Raw genomic sequence first — 21,975 nt, forward strand, 5'->3', positions numbered from 1 at the left:
CTTTATTGAAGCCAACACATTTTCGTTTTGACGAACTTGATTTGTGATGTCCACAAAAATGAAACAAGTACGCCACTGATAAAAAATAAGAACTGTCAGTTAGACGTCAAACAAAAAATTTCCTTCAGTAACTCTGATTCAAATTTTTGTAACCTTATGCAAATTGTTCCCTGATTGGTCACATTCAAAGCCTTCCAGCTCTTAAACGGTTCAAGAAAACCCGAAAAAAACTTCGAAACATTACTTTCCACGGTTGCCTCCATCACCCCTTTTTCTATGGCCGTAACGTTACCTAACACCCTGTATAGAACGACAAAATAAAAGATTGAACGACGTGAAATTTTATTTTCCAGTAAAATAAAAAAATCGGGCGGCAAGTTAAATTTATCAAGACAATAAAGATATTCTTCAGGCAATTAATTGATTTCACCTGGTTGTTTAATAACTTTAACGACAGAATGCAACAATGACAGATTAAACAATTTATCTTGCATGACAGTTGGAAAACACTAGTTTGCCGCTTTTAATAGATTGCACGACTGGTAATTTATTTACTTGTTGTGAGGTGAAGTTTGTTCGTCGCCGATTTTAGCTATTCTGTCAAATAAAACATTACCAGTCGTTGAAAACATTAATAATTGTCGATCACATATTTTTTTGTCGCTAAAATTATTATTAATGTCTGACCTTCACCTCTTTTCATCGTTCATACTCTGTCGTTCAGTTATTTAAATTTGTCGTTGATTAACAACTAATCAGTCTGGGTTTTTCTATTGTTAAAATCATTATATTTGTCGTGCTCTTATACAGGGTGATTTTTTTAAAACGGCAGGCGTTGTAGAATTTTTATTTATGAACCGATTTCAAAAATTTTAAAAACAAATTAAATGGTTTTTAATTTACTATAAACTGATGATTTTAAAAATTTTCTAAATGCCTTAGTATCTTTTGGGCGATACTCAACTTTTTTATTTTAAATTGGCACTCATATTTTTTTTTATAATTTGGAAGATATTAATTTTCTTGATTCAGAAATGTGTAATATGTTCTACTTTTATCAAAAATATTTTTAAAAAAATTATCAAAATTGAAAAAAAAAAAGCAATAAAAGTTAATAAAATCTAGGTGCATGGTGTCAAATAAAAGAATGCCGTTATTGTAATGTCAATAAGCAGCAAATAACAGAAAGGATCGGCTTTTTTTTTAATTATTAATAACAAAAGACAATAACAATTACAAATCAGAAAAAACAACTACCAAATTTAATTAAAATACTGTTGAAACGCCATCCCGTTTTTTTATTGCACAATTGACAGCTACGAGAAATGCATTGTGCATTGTAAGGTGTAGCCCCATCTTGTTGAAAGAAAACTTGTTCTTTCTGTTATTTGCTGCTTTTTGACATTACAATAACGATATTGTGTTATTTGACACCACGCACCTAGATTTTATTAACTTTTATTGCCTAAATTTTTTCATTTTTGATATTTTTTTTTAAATATTTTTTGTAAAAGTAGAACATACTACACATTTCTGAATCAAGAAAATTAATATCTTCTAAATTATGAAAAAAAAAAATGGGTGACAATTTAGAATAAGAAAGTTGTGTATCGCCCAAACGATACTAAGACATTTAAAAAAATTTTAAACTCATCAGTTTATAGGAAATTAAAAACCATTTAATTTGTTTTTAAATCTACAACGCCTGCCGTTTTTAAAAAATCACCCTGTATATACCCCTTTTTTTAATGCCGAGATAGCCGAGGGCTAAATGCCAGATGGCGTAACCCTAGTACGGACAAACATAAAAGCCTTCAGAAAACGGTAATTTTTTCTCCGCATTTGAGAGTTTTTAGTTATGGTCGCCTAAAATAGTTATTTGTGTACCAAGGCCAAAAAGTGTTTTTTTTTGGCCGAGCCGTTTCTTAACGGCTGAGGCGATAGCCAAAGCCAAAGGCGAGGGCAAAATGGCAGTTTTTGGCTGTGAAACACAGAGAAGTTAATATTTTCTTTATTTACATTTGGCGTTTCGGCATGTGTAGCTTCACAATTTGTATGAATTAGGTTTGATGCGCTTTTTGATGTTGTTGCAGCAGCACTGCTACACATGTTCATTTCCAATCATTCAACACGTCTTTGTTGCACTTTACATCAGTTTGTCGATTTGATTTTACCCAAATATTTATAAAATTGGGGGTAATGTCGGTATCTTGATGTAATATGCAAAACTATGGATAGGTGGCGCCACCATAGGCGGTCAAAAATGATTGCGACCAGAAATATTAAGTAAGTGATATTTTAAAGAAAAACTCTAAATGTGGGTAAAGTAACAACAAGACTCAATGCAACAAGCAACATTTTAACCAAGTATGATTAAATATAAATATATTCTGAGAGATATAAGAATATAATTATATAAATAAATTTATCTTTATCACTATAAACATTTAAAATGGTGAAAAGGCTTGGCAACAATTTTAAAAGCTTCATGAGTAATTCTCCTACTTCAACCATATCTGGGTCTTAAAAATGAACACAAAGAATGAGTGAAACTTGCCCGCGTGATTTTTCCGCTGAAGTGTTTGTTTAAATTTTATCAGTAAAAAACTCGCCTGAAACTTATAGTTACTGCTATTAGTAACAATCAAGATGTTTCTAAGAGAGGTACTAATTTTGTTTGCAATTTTTGGAAAGCTTCATTTTTCGGTGAGTTTACAAGTTTACACTAAAACCAAAAACTTAACACTAAGTGTAGGTGGCCGATCCTGTTGTGCAACTCCCAAATGGGCTTATACGTGGTCGAGAAGCCAAAACTTTGGAAGATAAAACATTCTACGCTTTTCAAGCCATACCGTACGCAGCTCCCCCAGTTGGAAATTTACGATTTCAAGTAAAATAAGATTCGTTGTTTTTGTAGGTTGTTGAAATTTTATTTTTAGCCACCTCAACCGGCTCTAGACTGGGAAGGAACTCGTGATGGTACCACAATGGGTGGTACCACATGTTTCCAAACTAATGCTAACAATGGGAATTCAGCAGAGGATTGTCTGTTTATTAACGTGTACACCCCTGAAGTAATAATTTAATTAAACATTTAATTAATAGTTAAGTAACGAACTTATTGTAGCTACCAAGTGATGATAAAAACGTGTCTCTCCCAGTTTTCTTATGGATTCATGGTGGCGGTTTTAATAATGGTAACGGAATGAATACTGGCCCTGACCTGTTCATTAATAACGGTGTCATTGTGGCCTCCATTAATTACAGACTCGGAATCTTGGGTAAGAAGAGAAATCTGACATCAATAGAGCTCAAAGTCTTTTAAAATTTAGGTTTTCTATCGACTCAGGATGAAGTTATCCCAGGGAACAATGGGCTTAAAGATCAACAGTTTGCCATTCAATGGGCGCACGACAACATTCACCTCTTTGGAGGAAATCCCGATCAAATTACCATTGCTGGCCAAAGTGCTGGATCAGCTGCTGTCGCTTACCAAATGTTAAATCATAAGAACGATGGATTGATCCAATCCGGCATCATGGAAAGTGGTTCATTCTTGAGCTCGTTTTCATTTCAGAGAAGATCAAAAGAAATAGCATTTACAGTCGGAGCGTTGTTGAATTCTACTTTTGAAAACAGCGATGATTCACAAGCTTTGTTAGATTTTCTAATCACTTTAGATGTGAAGGATATCGATGGTGCTATAGGAAAGTTTTACAGCACGGTAAACCAACCACCTTTTTCTTGTACTGTTAAATACATTTTGTTTTTCGAAAGGAAGCCAAACCTGAGTATGTCGAAGTCATGCAAGGACATTATTTTGGTGCAGTCGTGGAAGCTAAAAATGCCGACGCTTTTTTGACGAAGAAAATGTTCGGATTGCTTGAAGCTGGAAATATTATTAAAGCGCCAATTCTTATCGGAGTTAATTCTGAGGAAAGTTTGGCGTTTAATCCAGGTAGAAAAATTGACATAGAAGCTGTTACAAATCCAAGTTCAGTTTACTTTAGATGACTTTTTTTGTAGATCCAAACGCATTTCATAATCTCATGGCACTTTACGATCAGAACCTGGCGTTGGTAGTACCAAACGATATGGAAATAACAGATGAAGCCAAAAGAACCGAAATGGGAAAATCAATTCGTGACTTGTACACTGGAGGTGAACCACTAGCAGACCATTTGGGCGATGCAATGAGAGTAAGAAGAGAATTAACTGTTTTACATCTACTAACTTCATAGTTCTTAGTACTGCAGCGACACTTCTTTCACTCGATCGGTAATCAAACATGGCGAATTTTTTTCGAAACTTGCTGAGACTTACTTCTACATTTTTTCGTACGATGGTGAGATGGGTAATTTTAACGCTCATTACGATGGAGCCGAAGCAGTCGCACATAGTGAAGAACTTAGCTATCTTTTCTGCACTGGGACGGGTTGTGACGACAGCAAATTTCCAGAAAGCGATAGACTTACAAGGAAACGTTTGATTAAGCTTTGGACCGATTTTGTCAAAACTAAGTAAAATAATTTCGTGATGTTAAACAACGATTTTGTGTTCGTATTTTAGGAATCCCACTCCCGAGACGTCGGATTTACTACAAAATCTTTCTTGGCCAGTGCTGTCGACAGATGGTGGTGATTACTTGTACGTTGACATCAATGAAAACTTGGAAATTAAGAATCATCCAAAGCAAGGAACGTACGATGAATGGAATAAACTTTATGCTAGCTTGGGCTATGAAGATTTTGATACGTATTGAAAATTAATAAATTCTGCTAATGTGTACTTGACAGTTTTGATGTATTGTTTCTCTTCATACAATTTTTCAATTTCTGTAGTCTATAAAGTTTATTTCCTGCCGAATGACACGGCAATAAAATTAATTACGTGTGATTATGTTATCAAATCTATAAACTATAAGCTGGAGTGTTTGTCAAATTTTATCAGTAGCGATCAAGATGGTTGTCAGACAGATATTAATTTTTTTCATGATCTCTGCAAAGATTCATATCTTAGTGAGTACAAGTTGATCACAAGTCAGGAAATTATCACTAAATTTAGGTGGCATATCCTATTGTGCAACTGCCAAATGGTCTTATCAGTGGTCGAAAAGGCAAAACTTTGGAAGATAAAATTTACTACGCCTTCCATGGCATTCCATATGCAGCTCCTCCACTTGGAAAATTACGCTTTCAGGTTAAATAAACTCGTTCTTTTTTAATTGGTTTAAATTTCATTTTTAGCCACCTCAACCCTCTCTGGACTGGGATGGAACACGTGATGCTACTCAAATGAGTACCACTTGTTTCCAAACCTCATCTAACAGTGAAAATGAATCAGAAGACTGTCTGTTAATTGATGTGGTTATTCCTCAGGTAAGATTATTAAATTAAAAGTAAGAAAAAATATAGAATCATTGTAGTTACCAAGTGAAGACAACAAAGTGTCTCTACCTGTAATGCTATATATCCATGGTGGTGGTTTTATTAATGGTAATGGATTGGGTTGGCCTCCTGACCTTTTCATCAACAGCGGTGTCATTTTCGCCTCCATTAATTACAGAGTGGGAATATTTGGTAATAGTCAAAAACTAACGTCAGATACATAAGTCTTCCATTTAAATTATAGGTTTTCTATCCACTCAAGACGAAGTAATTCCTGGAAATAACGGGCTTAAGGATCAACAGTTTGCTATCCAATGGACCTACAACAACATTCATCTCTTTGGCGGAAACCCCGATCAAATCACAATTTTTGGTCAAAGCGCAGGGGCAGCTTCTGTAGCTTACCAAATGCTGAATAAAAAAAATGAGGGCTTGTTTCATTCCGCAATTTTGCAAAGTGGTTCTTTTTTGAGCCCATGGTCTTTCCAAAGGAACGCAAGAGAAATAGCTTTCACTGTAGGATCTTACTTGAATTCAACTTTTAAAACCAGCGACGATTCACAAGCTTTATTAGATTTTCTAATGACTTTGGATGCGAAGGATCTCGATAGTGCTGCCGAAAAATACCAAAACACGGTAGATTATTACTTTTTTGTACTGTTAAATAATGCATGTTACATTTTGATAGGAAACCGGGCCTAAGAACACCGAGATTTTACAAGGATATCATTTTTCTCCAGTTGTAGAGGTAGAAAATCCCAATGCTTTCTTGACAGAGAAAATGTACGGTTTGCTTGAAACTGGAAATGTTATAAAAGTACCGATTCTTATAGGAATTACGTCTGAGGAAGATTTGATGTTTTATCCAGGTTGGTGTCACTTTCAGTTTTTTTTGTACCTAATTTCCTTTACAGTTCCACACGTGTTTCATAATATCTTGTCAATTTACGATAAGCACCTAGACTGGATAGTACCAAATGATATGAGAATCACCAATGCAACTAAAAGAACAGAAATGGGAGAGTCAATTCGCCAGCTGTACACTGGAGGTGAACCATTAGCAGACCATTTAGGCGCTTCAATGAGAGTAAGGAGAAAACGATTTAATTCTATATACTTACTTACTGATACATATAACTTTTTTTAGTACTGTAGTGACACCTCTTTCACTCGATCGGTAATCAAGCATGGTGAACTCTTCTCGAAAGTGGCAGATACTTATTTTTATATTTTCTCCTACGATGGTGACATTGTTGGTCTTAACATTCACTACGTTGGTGCCGAAGCAGTCAGTCATTGTGAAGAACTGAAGTACCTTTTCTGTCGAGGAAATGATTGTGATGCCAGCTCTTTTCCAGAAAGTGATGGAGTTACGAGGAAACGTTTAATCAAACTGTGGACGGATTTTGCTAAATACAAGTAACAAAAATTTCATGGTGGATAAAACTGCAATCTTGTCTTGATTTTTAGGAATCCTACTCCAGAGACATCTGAATTGTTACAAAATATTACCTGGCCTATAGTGTCGACTGACAATGGTGATTATTTTTACCTTGACATCAACGAGGATTTGAAAATTAAAAATCATCCTAAGCAAGAAACGTACGATGAGTGGAATAAACTGTATGCTAGCTTGGATCACAAAGATTTTGATACGTATTAGAAGATAAATTAATAGGTGGCACTCGTTTTTTCGAGGCTTACAGTGATGAAAAACCGAGAACCACCGATTTCCAAGGGTCACCTAGTTAACTGCTGCAAAAAATCTGTAAACTTTTTTGGATAGGGGCGCACTTCCATAAAGGGTCTTCGATTCCGTTTGTTCATTAGAATATTTAGTTTTGTATAAAAAACATTTCTATATTAATTCAACGATTGATCAATGAAGTATGTGGATGATAAAATTTCAAAAAGTTTCGCTACATCTTTTTTTGAAATTTTATTCTCCACTGTTTTGATCAATTGAAAGAAACTTGTTCTTTTTAGAGCTTCTGACTCATGACACAAATATGAATAACAGAACAAATTTACAAAAACAGACTAATTTAGGCTGAATGAGATTGTCTACAAAGGCAAAGAGACAATTGTCAAAATAAACAAACCAATCAAAGAAGAGAGGGTGAAATCTACTAACTCCACTTTTAGAAAACATCGTTAATTTGTTTTGAAGGCTATTAATAATTCTTCCTATGAATAAAATAGATCGCGAATCTTTCAAGAATCCTTTATTAAATGACAGAAATTAAGAAATGTAAAATCTAATTTTAAAGCTACAATGGAATCTATAAGAACAACTTCAGAAGTTATTTGTTTTTTTTTTGTACGCCCACTAGTTCGGGAGAGAAAAATTCAAATTATAGATAGTTGCCGGAAAAAAGTTTTCGATTCCACTTCAAATTACCGAGGGACTAAAATACATACAATAAAAAATTTCTGTTTATCGAGAGAAATAGAGAGGACCGCGAAAAAACTTCAAATTATCGAGAATACGACAATACGATACGACAATCGACTCAGATTTTGATGGAGAATTGCCATTAAAAGGAAGTGCAATTTTGCGATTTTTAAATTCTAGAAAAAAAAAATTTTTATGACATAACTGGATAAAAATATCTGTTTTTATTTTAAATCTTATGCAAATCAAGTTTAAAATTTAAGAAAAAAAACGCTGTTTTATCAAGGTAGTTTCTAAAATCATGTCGGAACAGTAAATTTTTTGTAGAGTAAAAGTTTTTATACATTTACATTATTTTATACATTATACATCCATATTGAACTTTATTGATCTCATGCAATTCCAAGCGTTTTCAAATTTACCGTAAATTATGTACTTACCATAAAATTTCTCTACTTAACAAATAATACAAGTGAAGTATATTGTTTTTTATCTTTACAGCTCTCTACTTTGACGTGTTAAATGCATTCTCTGTCAATTTCGCTCAGCAATGAACTGAAAAAAAAGTGCTGAAACCGCACGAAATCTTTCTTTTTATGTAGCAAACTTTATTTGAGAGTATTTTGGTTATGTTTTCTTGAGATTTGTATATCAAAATATATCAAAATTTCAAAAATTGTTTAAAAATTTGCGTTTTTGAGTGAACATACTCACGCATCCTCACTTCAACTGACCGCATACCTTTTTTTCTTGTAAATATATTTTCTCCAAGATGCCACGTTTGCCAGAGCAAAAGAATTCGACGTTGGAAATCACACCTCATACTAGGTTTGTATATTTTTATGTTACTTTTTTAGTTTCTTTTAATTCACCTCGGATTTCTCAAATGTGCTTGTATGTACATCTTTTCGTACATTGTTTTGAGTTATTAAAAAATATACACGGCATTCCAAAAAGAAAAAGCGAAACAAATGTTGAATTAAGTGTCATAATGGATTATCCAATATTTGAATTTTACGTTCTGGAAAACCAACTATGTGGTCGTTTTAAACTTTACCTTCTGTTAAACTTGATTTTTCAATTCTCACTTCAATTTATATGAAATGGTAAAAATTCTACAAAACTTCCTTAGCTGTCTCCTGCTGAGCAACAAGATAACACAATGAAATTTATCTTTATCAATCCATAAGCCATGAGTTTATATTGGATTAAAAGGTTTTAATTTTAAGAACTGAATGAGTAATCTACCCACTTCACGCACACCTATTCTGGTTCCAAATGAATTTAGAAAAAAATCTTAAGAGGAAACTTCTCCAAGCTGAAGTGTTTGTAAAATTTTATTTACTTAGTACTGACCAAGATGTTCATAAGTACTTATTTCTTTTGCGATTTTCATTTCATAGTGAGTAATCTCTACCGTTATAAGTCAAATTATCTTCGCATTTAGGTTGCAGATCCCGTTTTGCAACTTCCGAACGGTCTAGAAGATAAAACTTACTTTTTTTGTAAAATCGAAAAGTTTTTCTGATTTAAGAAGTTTTTAATTTTGCCAAGCAGAAATTGCAAGTGATTATATTTTTCTCTTCGTCTACTCTTGCACATTGATCACGAGCCATTTTTGGCACCCACTGCATCGAATCCAGTCCTCTTTTTTTTGAAGAGTGAATGATTTTCAACAAAAATATATTTCAAAAAAATTCTTTCTATCGCTTTTGTTTTTGATCACTGTCTTTTGTTAAATATCATTCAATTATTCATAAGAGGTAAAATGATTTCGGGATCGTTTTACCCCAAGAGCAATAAGAACAGAACATTTTAAAGTAATTCAATAAAACAGCACAGGGATAATTTTGAAATTTTAATTCGAAATTAAAATACACTTGATTAAAAATGCTTTACTTTAGGTCAAACCAAGGAAAAACACAAATATCGCTATAATTTTGAATATCCACCGAACTGCTTGTCTGCATTATCCGCAGGTTCAGCAACATATTTAATTATTTCATTGATAGATGGAACTAAGGGCAGTTTGGGAATCAAAGGAAATCATTTGACCTCAAAGGATCATTTTACCCCAGTCTCCTCTACCTCTGGAAATATGTCAGCAACTTTCACATCTAGTTGTAAGAATTGAATGAAATGAAGAAGTTGTCTAAAAATTAAACAAAAATTAGAAAATTAGACTATAAGGGCGGTTTACACAACAATTTAATTATGTTAATGTAGCAACTGATTTGACGATTGGCGAAAAAATGATCACATGTCACTTTAACATGATGTCAAGTATTTAATCGAAATTAAAGATTTACCTCAACTTTTGTAAACCGGCCCTGTTTTGTTAGCAGAAAGTCTAGGAATTTTAACACGATAACTTCCTTTTGAGTCAGTTTTTATCAATCTAGAAACTAAAAGTTTACATTCTATTCTGAGATTAAAAAGTTTCTTTTTGACAATTTTGAGATATTTCTGAGTAGTCTATCCACTTTAAGCATATCTTGGTCCTAAAATGAATCCATAAAAGCATCTTAAGAGGAGAACTTTTCGTCCGATATTTTAGCTGAAGTGTTTGTTCAAATTTTATCTCTAAAAACAAGCTAAAATTACCGGTACCATCCGATTAGTCGAGATCATGATGTTTGTCAAAAAAGTACTAATTTCTCTAGCGATTTTCGCTCAGATTTATTTCTTAGTGAGTTTTCTGTCTTTGCACAAGTTAAATGTATAATCAAATTTAGGCAGCAGATCCCGTTGTTCAACTTCCAAACGGTCTCATCAGTGGTCGTGAAGACAAAACTCTGGAAGACAAAACCTTTTACGCCTTTCATGGTATACCATATGCAGCTCCTCCAGTAGAAAACTTACGGTTTCAGGTGAAATAGGATTCGTACATTTTGAAGTTTGTTAGAATTTCGTTTTTAGCCACCTCAACCAGCTCTAGACTGGGATGGCACTCGTGATGCTACTCAAATGAGTACTACGTGTTTCCAAACGTCATCTAATAATGATAATGCTGCAGAAGATTGCTTGTTTATTAACGTGTTCACGCCACAAGTAATAAATATTTTATTAAAAAGTGTTAAAAAATGTATGGAATTATTGTAGCTGCCAAGCGAAGACGAGAATTTGTCTTTACCTGTGATGCTATGGATCCATGGGGGCGGTTTTGTTGATGGAAGTGGAATGGGTTGGGGTCCTGATCTATTCATCAATAACGATGTCATTTTTGCCTCCATTAATTACAGAGTGGGAATTTTTGGTAATAAACACGAACTACCATCAAGTAATTCTCTAATTTTATATTTTAGGTTTTCTGTCAACTCAAGATGAAGTTATTCCTGGAAATAACGGTCTTAAGGATCAACAATTTGCCATCCAATGGACCCACGACAACATCCATCTCTTTGGAGGAAATCCAGATCAAATTACCATTTTTGGCGAAAGTGCAGGATCAGCCTCTGTTGCTTATCAATTGCTAAATCATAAAAATGACGGTTTGTTTCAATCCGCCATTTTGGAAAGTGGTTCATTTTTGAGTTTTTGAGTGGGCGTTCCAGAGAAATGCAAGAGAAATAGCTTTTACCACAGCATCTTTCTTAAATTCAACTTTCGAGAACAGCGACGATTCACAAGCTTTGTTAGATTTTTTGATTTCTCAAGATGCGACGGATATCGATGGTGCTGTAAAAAAGTACTATAGCATGGTAAAAAATCACGTTCTTATCTTTGGATTTTTAAACATCTCTTGGTACCTAATTTGATTAGGAATCCGGACCCCAGGACGTTGAGATTTCACAAGGATTTTATTTTTCTCCAGTTGTGGAAGCTAAAAATGCCGATGCTTTTTTAACGAAAAAAATGTTTGGATTGGTACAAGCTGGAAACGTTGTAAAAGTACCAATTCTTATCGGACTCATGTCTGAGGAAAATTTGGTGTTTAATTCGGGTTGGTAAACTATTTTCATAAGACTGAAAAAAATTCTCTCATTCTTTTTTAGATCCGAACGGATTTCATGATCTCATGTCAATTTACGATGAGCACCTAGACTGGATAGTACCAAATGACATGGGAATAACAGATGATACCAAAAGAATTGAAATGGGAGAATCAATTCGCGAGTTGTACACTCGAGGTGAACCTCTAGCTGACCATTTGGGCGACGCAATGAGAGTAAAACTTCCAACTTTTTATTCCAAAATATGTTAGGTTTTTTCAGTACTGCAGCGACACCTCTTTCACTCGATCCGTAATCAAACATGCTGAATTTTTCTCTACAGTTGCAGAGACTTATTTCTTCATTTTTTCCTACGATGGTGAGATGGGTAATGTTAACATTCATTACGATGGCGCCGAATCAGTGGGTCATGGTGAAGAACTTGGCTACCTTTTCTGCGGCGGTAATGGTTGCGATGACAGCGGATTTCCAGAAAGCGATAGACTTACAAGGAAACGTATGATCAAACATTGGACAGATTTTGCAAAAACCAAGTTTGTAGCAACAATTTTATGGTAAACAAAAAATGCAATTAATCTTATTATTTTAGAAATCCCACTCCGAAGACCTCGGATTTGTTACAAAATATTACTTGGCCACTGTTTGACGGCGTCGATTATTTGTACCTTAATATTAATGAGGACTTGGAAATTAAAAATCATCCAAAGCAAGAAACCTACGATGGATGGAATAAACTTTATGCCAGCTTGGACAACGACGATTTTGATACATATTAAAGATTAACAAAAATATTGACTAGTCAGGATAACGATTAAAAAATAAAGCATGAAAAAATTGCTTTCCTTATTGTAATTAAAAAAATGTTTATACAATTATGCAAGTATATTCTGGAAAATTAATAACAGTTTTGAAAGAAGTTTTTTCGTGATCCAGGAGATATGTACGCTAGTTTTCCTACGACCCTCCATTATTTAGATAAATCTATAAGTTCCAACAATTCTACAATTTATAATTTGATTCCAAATCCTTTTTCTTTATTTTGGAGCAAAACACAACGTAGCAATTAAGTTTTTTTTATTATCAATCTATGCAAGGATAATGAGTTCAAGAAGCATTAAAAATCTATCAAGTTCAAGGATTTCGAATAGTTTTATTGGTGTCCTGACCAGGATTTCAAATAATCAAACTTTGGCATCGTCAAAAGAAAGATTCTTAGATTTTTACAGTTCCTACTTAATAATAATAATAATAATAATTAAACATATGCACTTTTTTGTTGCGATTTACGATAAACGTACTGCATCATTACTCCATCATTAGAGAAATAAAATTGTAAATATATAGGTAATATGCAGCTTCCGTAGAAAAAAAACCGTAATTTCAGAATATTTTAAAAATTGACCTCTAAATATTGCTATAAATTAGCTATATTTCTTTTGATTTTGTCTCGTCCGTTCTCATAGTTTCATATTTTTTAAAATCTCTTCAGTTTAAGAGTTTTTTATGATCCTTTTTTATTTATGTTATCTAGGGATGTAAAAGGTAAAAAAAAATCGCGATGCAAAGCGTCGTTGTCGCCAACGTATTAAAATAAAAAAAGGCTGCGAAAAGAAGCTCAAAGAATAAAAAAGTACCTAATATTTGCTTCTAAATGTCTCCAGTCTTTGGGCAAAGCTGTGAAATATGTTTTTGAAGTGGGCGCAGAAAAAAATTGGAACGACTGGAAATAATATTTATCAATAAGTACAATGATCTGAAAAATAGGTAGAAATAGGTTGAATTAATTAAAAATTCAGGAAAACTTTAACTTGTAAAAACCAAACAAATTTTGTACAGAATCTGTTAAGTTTAATAATTGTTCTGGTTTTGAAAAAGTTTGTTGAAGAAAATAAGTTTTTTTTTGTTCCATCCGTTATGCAAAGTAATAATTATAAGACTTATAAGACCAAAAGTTTTAAAACGATTTTTCAGTAGCATATTAACAAATATTAAATAAAACATTGTGTCAAATAATTGCTGAATTCTAGTCTTCATTTTTATAAATAATTCTTAAAAGTCTTTGCAGAAAATAAAAGATATGAATGGAAGAGTAGGCGACGAAACTGAAAGATTGATTGAGCACTCTTTAAGACACTTGTTTTATTTGATACGTTACAGGTTTCTTTACATCTCTTTAGTGATTAAGCAATTGAAACTCAAAGAGCAACTGTGACGGAACTAACCCATCCGTGTTAAAAATTAGCGGATGTAACAATTAAATGTGTGTACCTATAATTTTAGTTGTAATTCATGCAACATATTATTACTGGTACCATTAGTGAAAGTAGATGGTAAAATTTCCATGACACTTCCTAAATCCAAATCGTAACAGCACCAACTAAAATGCTCTAATTAGGTGAATTGTAAAAAAGTGACCTCTAAATATTTAGGTACGTACTTATATAAACTGTTTTTTCCTAGTACCATCATTGTAGTTTTACACAAAAATGTTGTTTTTCCATCTTACTGTTTTCCTTTTTACTTCATTGTTTAGTGATGGTAAAACAGAAGTAAGTTTTTTTACTTATTAAAACATTTCAAATTACAATGGCAAAAAATAGGTGGAAGATCCTGTTGTTCATCTTCCAAATGGAATTATCCGCGGCCGCAAAGCCACAACTTTAGAAGATAAAAGTTTTTATGCTTTTTATGGTATACCGTACGCTGCTCCTCCTCTTGGAAACTTACGATTCCAGGTCAAATAAAATTTGTTTTTTGCAATTAGTTAAATTTAAATTTTTAGGCACCTCAACCGGCTCTAGACTGGGATGGAATTCGTGATGGTACACAAATAAAAACCACATGTTTCCAGATTCTTATCAATGATGATACTGAATCAGAGGATTGTCTTTTTATTAACGTGTTTACACCTCAAGTAAAAAATGTTTAATTAAAAATAAGAAATTTCCAGAATTTTTGTAGTTACCAAGTGAAGATAAGAATGTGTCTCTTCCTGTAATGCTGTATATCCACGGTGGTGGTTTTATCTTCGGTAATGGAATGTTGTGGCCTCCTGATCTTTTCATAAACAACGATGTTGTTTTTGCCTCCATTAATTACAGAGTTGGAATATTTGGTAATGAAAACTGAGGTGAATTACGTCTATATTGTAAATGTAGGTTTTCTGTCAACTCAAGACGAAGTCATTCCTGGAAATAACGGTCTTAAAGATCAACAGTTTGCTATACAATGGGCGCACAACCACATTCATCTTTTTGGAGGAAACCCAGATCAAATTACCATTTTTGGTAACAGTGCTGGATCAGCGTCTGTGGCTTATCAAATGCTAAATCATAAAAATGACGGTTTGTTTCAATCCGCAATTTTACAAAGTGGTTCATTTTTGAGTCCGTGGGCGTTCCAGAGAAGAGCAAGAGAAATAGCCTTTTCAACAGGATCTTTGTTGAATTCAACTTTTCAAAACAGTGACGATTCTCAAGCTTTATTGGACTTTCTAATGACTTTAGATGCGAGGGATATTGACGTTACTACAGATAAATTTCACGCCATGGTACATATTTATCTCATATTGGGTAAAATATTTCACTTTTTGATAGGCGACAGCACCTCAAAACGTCGAGGTTTTACAAGGATATTATTTTTCCCCAGTTGTGGAGGTTGAGAATCCAAATGCTTTTATGACCAAGAAAATGTACGATTTGCTTGAAACTGGAGATGTCATAAAAGTACCAATTCTCATCGGAATCACGTCTGAAGAAGATTTGATGTTTAATCCAGGTTGCTAACTAATTTAAATTTTGTTTTATTTGTACTTTTTTTTAGATCCAAACGCTTTTCATAAGATCTTGTCAATATATGATGAGCACCTAGACTATTTAGTACCAAATGACATGGGAATTACAGATGAAACTGAAAGAACTGCAATGGGAGAGTCAATTCGTGACTTGTACACTGGAGGTGAACCACTGGCGGATCATTTAGGCGATGCAATAAGAGTAATAATAGACCCAACCAACCATTGAATCAATAAATGTGATTGTTTTTCAGTACTGCAGCGACACCTCTTTCACCAGATCGGTAATCAAACACGCCGAAATATTTTCGAAATTTGCTGATACATATTTCTACATGTTCTCTTACGATGGTGAGATTGTTGGTTTTAATATTCACTACGATGGTGCCGAAGCAGTCACCCATTGTGAAGAACTTAAGTACCTTTTCTGTAGTGGTGCAAGGTGTGATGACAGCTCATTTCCAGAGAACGATGGAGTTACGAGGAAACGTTTGATCAAACTTTGGACGGATTTTGCCAAATTCAAGTAAATGCTAGTGCTTGGTGTTCAAAATAGAAATCTGGTGCTGTTGTTTTAGGAATCCCACTCCAGAGACATCGGAGTTGTTACAAAATGTTACTTGGCCAGTGGTGTCAACGGACGATGGTGATTTTTTGTACCTTGACATCAACGAGAATTTGGAAATTAGAAATCATCCAAAACAAGAAACGTACGAAGGATGGAATAGACTTTATGATAGCTTAGGTCACAAAAATTTTGATACTTATTAGAAATTGATGCATATGACTGTCACACTGCCACAAAATCAAAATCCTAAAATTCAAGAAATCTACTGAATTCAAATTCAATTTTATTCGATTTTTGGATTTTTAGATCCATTATATTTTTCAAAATGTTTTATTTGCACGTGGGAAATGTGAAGTCTTTACATTATTAGGGGGTTAAAATAAAATAAAAAACGAAAAATGTTGACGGTTTTTTATTTTAGAACTTAAAATACCTAATGAAAAAATTCTTATAAAGGGTAATGATTAAAAGGCGCCCATGTCTTTTCTGTGAAACCTTTTTAGAAATCAAAACAAAATTATCTGAATCTACTCCTTTTTAAATTACGGATTTTTTTTTCAAAGAAAAAATTGACAATGTTGTTCAATACTTTCTAATAAAATTTTACATTCGGCAACTAAGCAACTAATACTAATTGTAAGAGCTTTACAATGTTACAACACTGAAATTTTTTTTACAAAGCCAAGAAATGGTACATTTAAAAGTTTAACCTAGCTACCTACGCTAGCGGTATAAAAATTTTAATCCACAAGCTAAATAAAAATTTTATTTTGCTGTTTTGAAACCATGGTTATGATAACGCCTTGCTGCTTTTTCCATCCAAGAAACTTTTGATACGCTTTTTAAAAGCATCTCGACTCTTTAATGGAAGCAAGTTTTCCATTATTTCTTCGGAATCTTGCATGATTTTTGAACTTTTTGATGAATTTTTGACAATTTTTAGCTTCTTTAAAACAAACAAACATCATCGCCAGAGTCACTCCACATGCACACCTGATATTGTAGACGAATTTTTTCGTTCATAAAATTTTTATTTGGTAGCGGTCAAAATTGAATAAAAGTTTGTATTACACGCGCGCCTAAAATGCGTTTTAAAGTGACTGCTTGTTAAACATTCATTTTAGACGCTTGTATAATAAATAACTATTAATAATTTAAACTTGAGTCGGCTATTCAGAACACGAATTATAATAAAGTGTTTATTATCATGTTAAAATTCGCTTTGTTCATGCCACGTGACCAACAAAAGTTGGAATGCTTCAAGATTTTCAGTAAAAATGGGCATAAAGTTACACTTTCTCTAGTCATCTAGATAAATTTTCTCAGAATCTAGGATTCTAAAAGTGAGGAAAGAATGGTATCAGGGTAGATGGGATCGTCACTTAATGGCAGATTACTGCTGATCTTTGAAAACACATTGATTCCAAAAAAATATTATAGACGCGCTTATTAAATGCGTTTTAATAAAGTTTAACCTAAAGTTTTATATATTTTTTTTTCTTTTTCAACTTCTATGTACATGAATTAACCACTCAAACGAAACAATTTGTAATAATTTCCAAAAAAAAAGATATTTAAGAATATACTTGTTATTTCTTTCTCAATTTTAGCATTTTTTAGTAAAATATAAAAATCAAGATTGAAAAAAATCAGAGCCAATCTTCCAAACCATTCATAGTTTCGTCAATTGTTGGCATAGAAATATTCGAAACCACTCTTACATCAAGGCAACAAAATTGTTGACTAGTGTAATCCATGTTTTCAATTTTTCGAGATATTATGGACTGAAATTAACGATTTTTGTGCAATTATATTACGTTCAAATGAACTAGTAACCTATAAAAAAACATTTTACGCAAAGGCATAGTGCAAAAAAATCGGGGAAATTTTGTGAAAAATGGCTGAAAACTGTAAACAAAATTTTGTAATTTACAATGTCGATCAATGTGGCATCGTTCACATGAAACCATAGTTGCATTTCTCGTTGACTAACGCCAACAGCAGCAACGTTACTACGGCTTTCAATACTGGAAATTTTATTTATTGGTTCAGCAATTTTTTTGGTTCTACTGCGAAAACAGAGAGTGTAGATTTTTTTTAACAATTTTTTGGTATTCTGGGAACCACCCAATTACTCACTTTGAAGGTGATGCCCCACTTTCCGGACAGCCTGTATGTATAGTATTTATTTAAATTGAAAGTGTTAATAATTAGAAATGTTTTAACATCTAGATAATAAAATAATACTTACAAAATTATAATATTTGTCGGGAACTTCACATAGATCCCTCGTCGCTGCATTTATTAAAAATTCCTACAAAGCTTGGGAGTCATCACTGTCTTCAAAAGTTGAAATTAAATAAGACGCTGTCTTGAAAGCTACTTCTCCTGGTCGTCTCTGAAAAGTCCATGGACTCAAGAAAGAACCACTTTCTAAAATAGCAGCTTGGAATAATTCTGAAATAGTAAGTTAGATCAAATTTTACTAATTAGGCAAAACCAACCGTTGTTCTTCTGATTGAGCAGTTGATAAACACAAGAAGCCGATCCTGCACTATCAAATTTACGTTTTTTCGCCAATTTTTTATTACTTGAGGAGGAGTAAAGACTTTGACGAAGAGGCAATCTTCAAATTTACTCTCGTTGTGATTTGATTTTTGAAAACAAATATTGTAAAATGTGTATAAGCGTAAAATGTCTTGTTTTCTAAAGTTATCTCTTTGCGTCCACGGATGAGGCCGTTTGGTAGTTGAATAATTGGATCTGCTAACTAAATTTAAGGAATTACTAGAATCGTTACAAGAATCACAAGATGTACTTTTTTATTAAATTTTTGTACAATTTTTTGTTTTAATAGGTATCCAAATATATAGGCCCAAATTCGTCATAAATATTAACCCACTCAGCATAAGTGTTGTCTTTGGGATGATTTCTAATCTCCAAATCTTCATCAATGTTGAGATAAAAGTAATCACCATCATCTGTCGATACTACCGGCCACGTGACATTCTGAAGTAACTCTGAAGGTTCAGGTGTTGGGTTCCTAAGTCCACATCACAATAACCAATTTCAAATAAACATTTTGATACTTACTGATACTTGGCAAAATTCGTCCACAGCTTGATCATTCGTTGACTTGTAACCGCATCACTTTCTGGATATTGGCTGAAATCACATCCGTTTCCAGAACAGAACAGATAAGCAAGCTCTTCAGTGTGTGAAACCTTTTCTGCACCTTCGTAAGTAATGTTGCAATTGCCAAGTAAACCATCGTAGGAAAAAATGTAAAAATAGGTGTCTGCAATTTTGGAGAAGAATTCACCGTGTTTGATTACGGATCTCGTCAAAGAAGTGTCACTGAAGTACTTGAACAAAAATTATATAATTTATAAGGACAGTTTTAAATCACTCACTCTGATAGCGTCGCCTAAATGTTCAATAAATAATTCGCCTCCAGTGTACAAATTTCGAATTAAACGTCCTACTATGATAAGATCCTGCATTGCCGAAAGTTGCAGGTCTTTTGGTGCGAACCAGTCTAAGTGCGAATCATATAAAAGCATGGTCTCGTTTAGCTTATCTGGGTCTAAAATAATACATTATTAGTCTACAAAACTGTTTTCGAAAATGTCCTGTTAAACCTTGATTAACAGCTTCTTCAGAGGTTACCCCAATAAGAATTGGTACTTTAACCACATTCTCGGCTTCTAGAAGACCATACATCCTTTTGGTGATGAAAGCGTCCGGATTTTTTTCCTCTATCACCGGTGAAAAGAAATATCCTTCGGTCGCTTCAGTAGGAGTAGGATCATTGTTCTATAGATAATTGAAATTTGATACTATTAATTTTTGAAAACTATACTAAAATGACTAGATATAGGTACTTACAATTTGATAATATTTATCGGCGGCTACAGATAAATCTTCCGCATCTACAGTTAGTAAATACTCCAACAAGGCCTGGGAATCATTATTGTGCTCAAAAGTAGAATTTATGTAAGATGTGGTCGTGAAGGCTATTGTTCTGGCGTTCCTCTGGAAAGCCCATGGACTCAGAAAAGAACCACTTTCTAAGATCGCTCCTTGAAACAGACCTGACACGAATTTTAGTTAAATGAAAATAGCTTATTCAAGTAAGCAAACCAGTGTTCTTTTGATTGAGCAATTGATAAGCACAAGAAGCCGATCCTGCACTTTGACCAAAAATTGTGATTTTGTCCGGATCTCCTCCAAAAAGATGAATGTTGGTGTGTATCCATTGAATTGCAAGCTGTTGATCTTTAAGACCGTTATTTCCAGGAATTACCGCATCCTGAGTAGAAAGAAAACCTGCAATTTTGTTGGTTATTTGAGCAGTCTGAAAACAACACTAACGTTTTTTTCACCCCACATTTAAATATTCTAATTCGACAACATTAAATTACGTGTTGTTTGGTTTTAAATCAGGCAAAAACTTTGAGTCATAAACTGTACTGATAAGATTTTACACAAAATTGTAAAAATCAGTAATTTTCTTGTCTTTGTAAATTATGTTCGGTTCAGCAAAATGCGTTTAAAATGCTTTCACAATATTATAAGGCGAAAAAACTACTCTTTTTGAAGAATTATTAACATATATTTTATTTTGACCTATTGTTAGTTTTGTGCAATTAAGCATAAACAGGAATCTGAATGTTTATTTTAGTTTTATAGGAAATGAAAACATTTTGAACGTTAGTGTATTTCTCTTACCGAATATTCCCAATCTGTAATTAACCGAGGCTAAAATAACATCATTGTTGATAAAAAGATCAGGACCAGCATCCATTCCTGACCCCCCAACAAAGCCACCGCCATGAATCCATAACATTACAGGTAAAGAAACATTGTTATCTTCACTCGGCAACTAAAAGAAATCTCTTAATTGTTTCACTCTTTCTGACATATTGATGGTTTTATACTTGTGGAGTTGCTACGTTAATGAAGAGACAGTCTTCAGATTCGTTTTTATTGTGAGGTGTTCTCTGATAACACATCGTATCCATTTTGGTACCATCGCGAGTTCCATCCCAATCCAATGCTGGTTGAGGTGCCTTAAATCGTAATTTTCCAACTGGAGGAGCTGCGTATGGTATGCCATGAAAAGCGTAAAACGTCTTGTTTTCTAACGTTACATCTTTACGTCCACTGATTAAACCAGTTGGTAGTTGGACAATTGGGTCGGCTGACTAAATTTATCAAATTGAAAAAAATATTATGTAACTATTTAAAATCTACCAATGTGTGGATTTGGGCTAAAAGCGCAGCACATTGAAGCAACTTTAAAAACATTTTGAGTACTTATCGAACAGATACTAAATGGTTTGATTTTAAGACCTACGAGTTATCATTCAAGTGTCTCATTGTATGTAAAATTATTTTGACACCGTAAACGGTAAATTTGATAACACATACTCCTATGGTAACTAAAAGACGAATGTTTAAAAGATATAAACAACTTTGTAAAAACTTTTTCATATTTTGTTCAACTATAATGTTCCATGGAAAGGAAGCTAACATCCATGAAAGCACCGGACGATAGAAAAAAAAAAGTAAGAAAACAATATAGAAAGACTGAAGGGTTTAAAGCACATAAGGAAAGAAGAATAAAAATCGAAAAAAACTGAAAATTCTGGATGTGGAAAATTGGAAGAATTTCAAAATTTTGTTTTTTGCTATAATAATTATAAAAAAATTAGAACAATTAAAGCATCTATTTGATTAATTAACATTAATTTAAAAAACTAGAGAATCTAAAGGACTAAAAAAAAATCTACAGCATCCAGAAACTCTAAGAAATATCCTTTTTTTGGACAGCTATTGTTTTATGTTATCTTAGAAAGTATCCAGTTCCTCGTGCA

At 33.3% G+C, this 21,975-nt stretch overlaps 4 protein-coding genes and 1 pseudogene across 6 annotated transcripts; 4 read left to right on the top strand and 1 right to left on the bottom strand.

Annotated features, from left to right (window-relative positions):
• The first annotated feature begins 2,616 nt into the window (after window positions 1-2,616).
• LOC148178206 (esterase FE4-like) lies at window positions 2,617-4,788 on the top strand. The gene is made up of 9 exons (XM_088050289.1): window positions 2,617-2,706; window positions 2,756-2,890; window positions 2,940-3,074; window positions 3,128-3,281; window positions 3,333-3,724; window positions 3,778-3,958; window positions 4,027-4,199; window positions 4,249-4,520; window positions 4,570-4,788. Exons 1-9 carry the CDS (start codon window positions 2,650-2,652, stop codon window positions 4,760-4,762), a joined length of 1,692 nt encoding a protein of 563 aa, XP_087906415.1. The 5' UTR covers window positions 2,617-2,649; the 3' UTR covers window positions 4,763-4,788.
• Window positions 4,789-4,965: 177 nt separating this feature from the next.
• LOC148178207 (venom carboxylesterase-6-like) lies at window positions 4,966-7,977 on the top strand. 2 transcript variants are annotated; one of them, XM_088050288.1, is made up of 9 exons: window positions 4,966-5,018; window positions 5,065-5,199; window positions 5,247-5,378; window positions 5,426-5,579; window positions 5,632-6,023; window positions 6,076-6,256; window positions 6,302-6,474; window positions 6,535-6,806; window positions 6,858-7,975. In XM_088050288.1, exons 1-9 carry the CDS (start codon window positions 4,992-4,994, stop codon window positions 7,048-7,050), a joined length of 1,659 nt encoding a protein of 552 aa, XP_087906414.1. In that variant the 5' UTR covers window positions 4,966-4,991; the 3' UTR covers window positions 7,051-7,975. The 2 variants fall into 2 exon arrangements, with proteins under 2 accessions (XP_087906414.1, XP_087906413.1); XM_088050287.1 differs by having other exon boundaries at window positions 6,076-6,474; window positions 6,858-7,977.
• A 2,437-nt stretch (window positions 7,978-10,414) lies between these two features.
• On the top strand, window positions 10,415-12,663 carry LOC148178208 (esterase FE4-like; annotated as a pseudogene). Its single transcript, XR_015769710.1, has 9 exons — window positions 10,415-10,471; window positions 10,518-10,652; window positions 10,702-10,833; window positions 10,885-11,038; window positions 11,088-11,483; window positions 11,545-11,725; window positions 11,778-11,950; window positions 11,997-12,268; window positions 12,325-12,663. The product of XR_015769710.1 is annotated as an esterase FE4-like (transcript).
• Window positions 12,664-14,210: 1,547 nt separating this feature from the next.
• On the top strand, window positions 14,211-16,463 carry LOC148178209 (esterase FE4-like). The gene is made up of 9 exons (XM_088029173.1): window positions 14,211-14,284; window positions 14,336-14,470; window positions 14,518-14,649; window positions 14,697-14,850; window positions 14,894-15,285; window positions 15,332-15,512; window positions 15,558-15,730; window positions 15,783-16,054; window positions 16,107-16,463. Exons 1-9 carry the CDS (start codon window positions 14,222-14,224, stop codon window positions 16,297-16,299), a joined length of 1,695 nt encoding a protein of 564 aa, XP_087885299.1. The 5' UTR covers window positions 14,211-14,221; the 3' UTR covers window positions 16,300-16,463.
• Window positions 16,464-18,946: 2,483 nt separating this feature from the next.
• LOC148178210 (juvenile hormone esterase-like) lies at window positions 18,947-21,424 on the bottom strand. Its single transcript, XM_088031522.1, has 9 exons — window positions 21,353-21,424; window positions 21,037-21,303; window positions 20,828-20,981; window positions 20,240-20,425; window positions 19,985-20,190; window positions 19,738-19,912; window positions 19,510-19,682; window positions 19,190-19,461; window positions 18,947-19,139 (listed from the first exon to the last, which is right to left on the bottom strand). Exons 1-9 carry the CDS (start codon window positions 21,404-21,406, stop codon window positions 18,947-18,949), a joined length of 1,680 nt encoding a protein of 559 aa, XP_087887648.1. The 5' UTR covers window positions 21,407-21,424.
• Window positions 21,425-21,975: the final 551 nt, after the last annotated feature.

This window comes from Gnatocerus cornutus, chromosome 2 (assembly GCF_029298725.1).
Source record: "Gnatocerus cornutus isolate USDA-ARS CGAHR chromosome 2, icGnaCorn1.1, whole genome shotgun sequence".
In the NCBI taxonomy this organism is placed as follows: Eukaryota; Metazoa; Arthropoda; class Insecta; order Coleoptera; family Tenebrionidae; genus Gnatocerus; species Gnatocerus cornutus.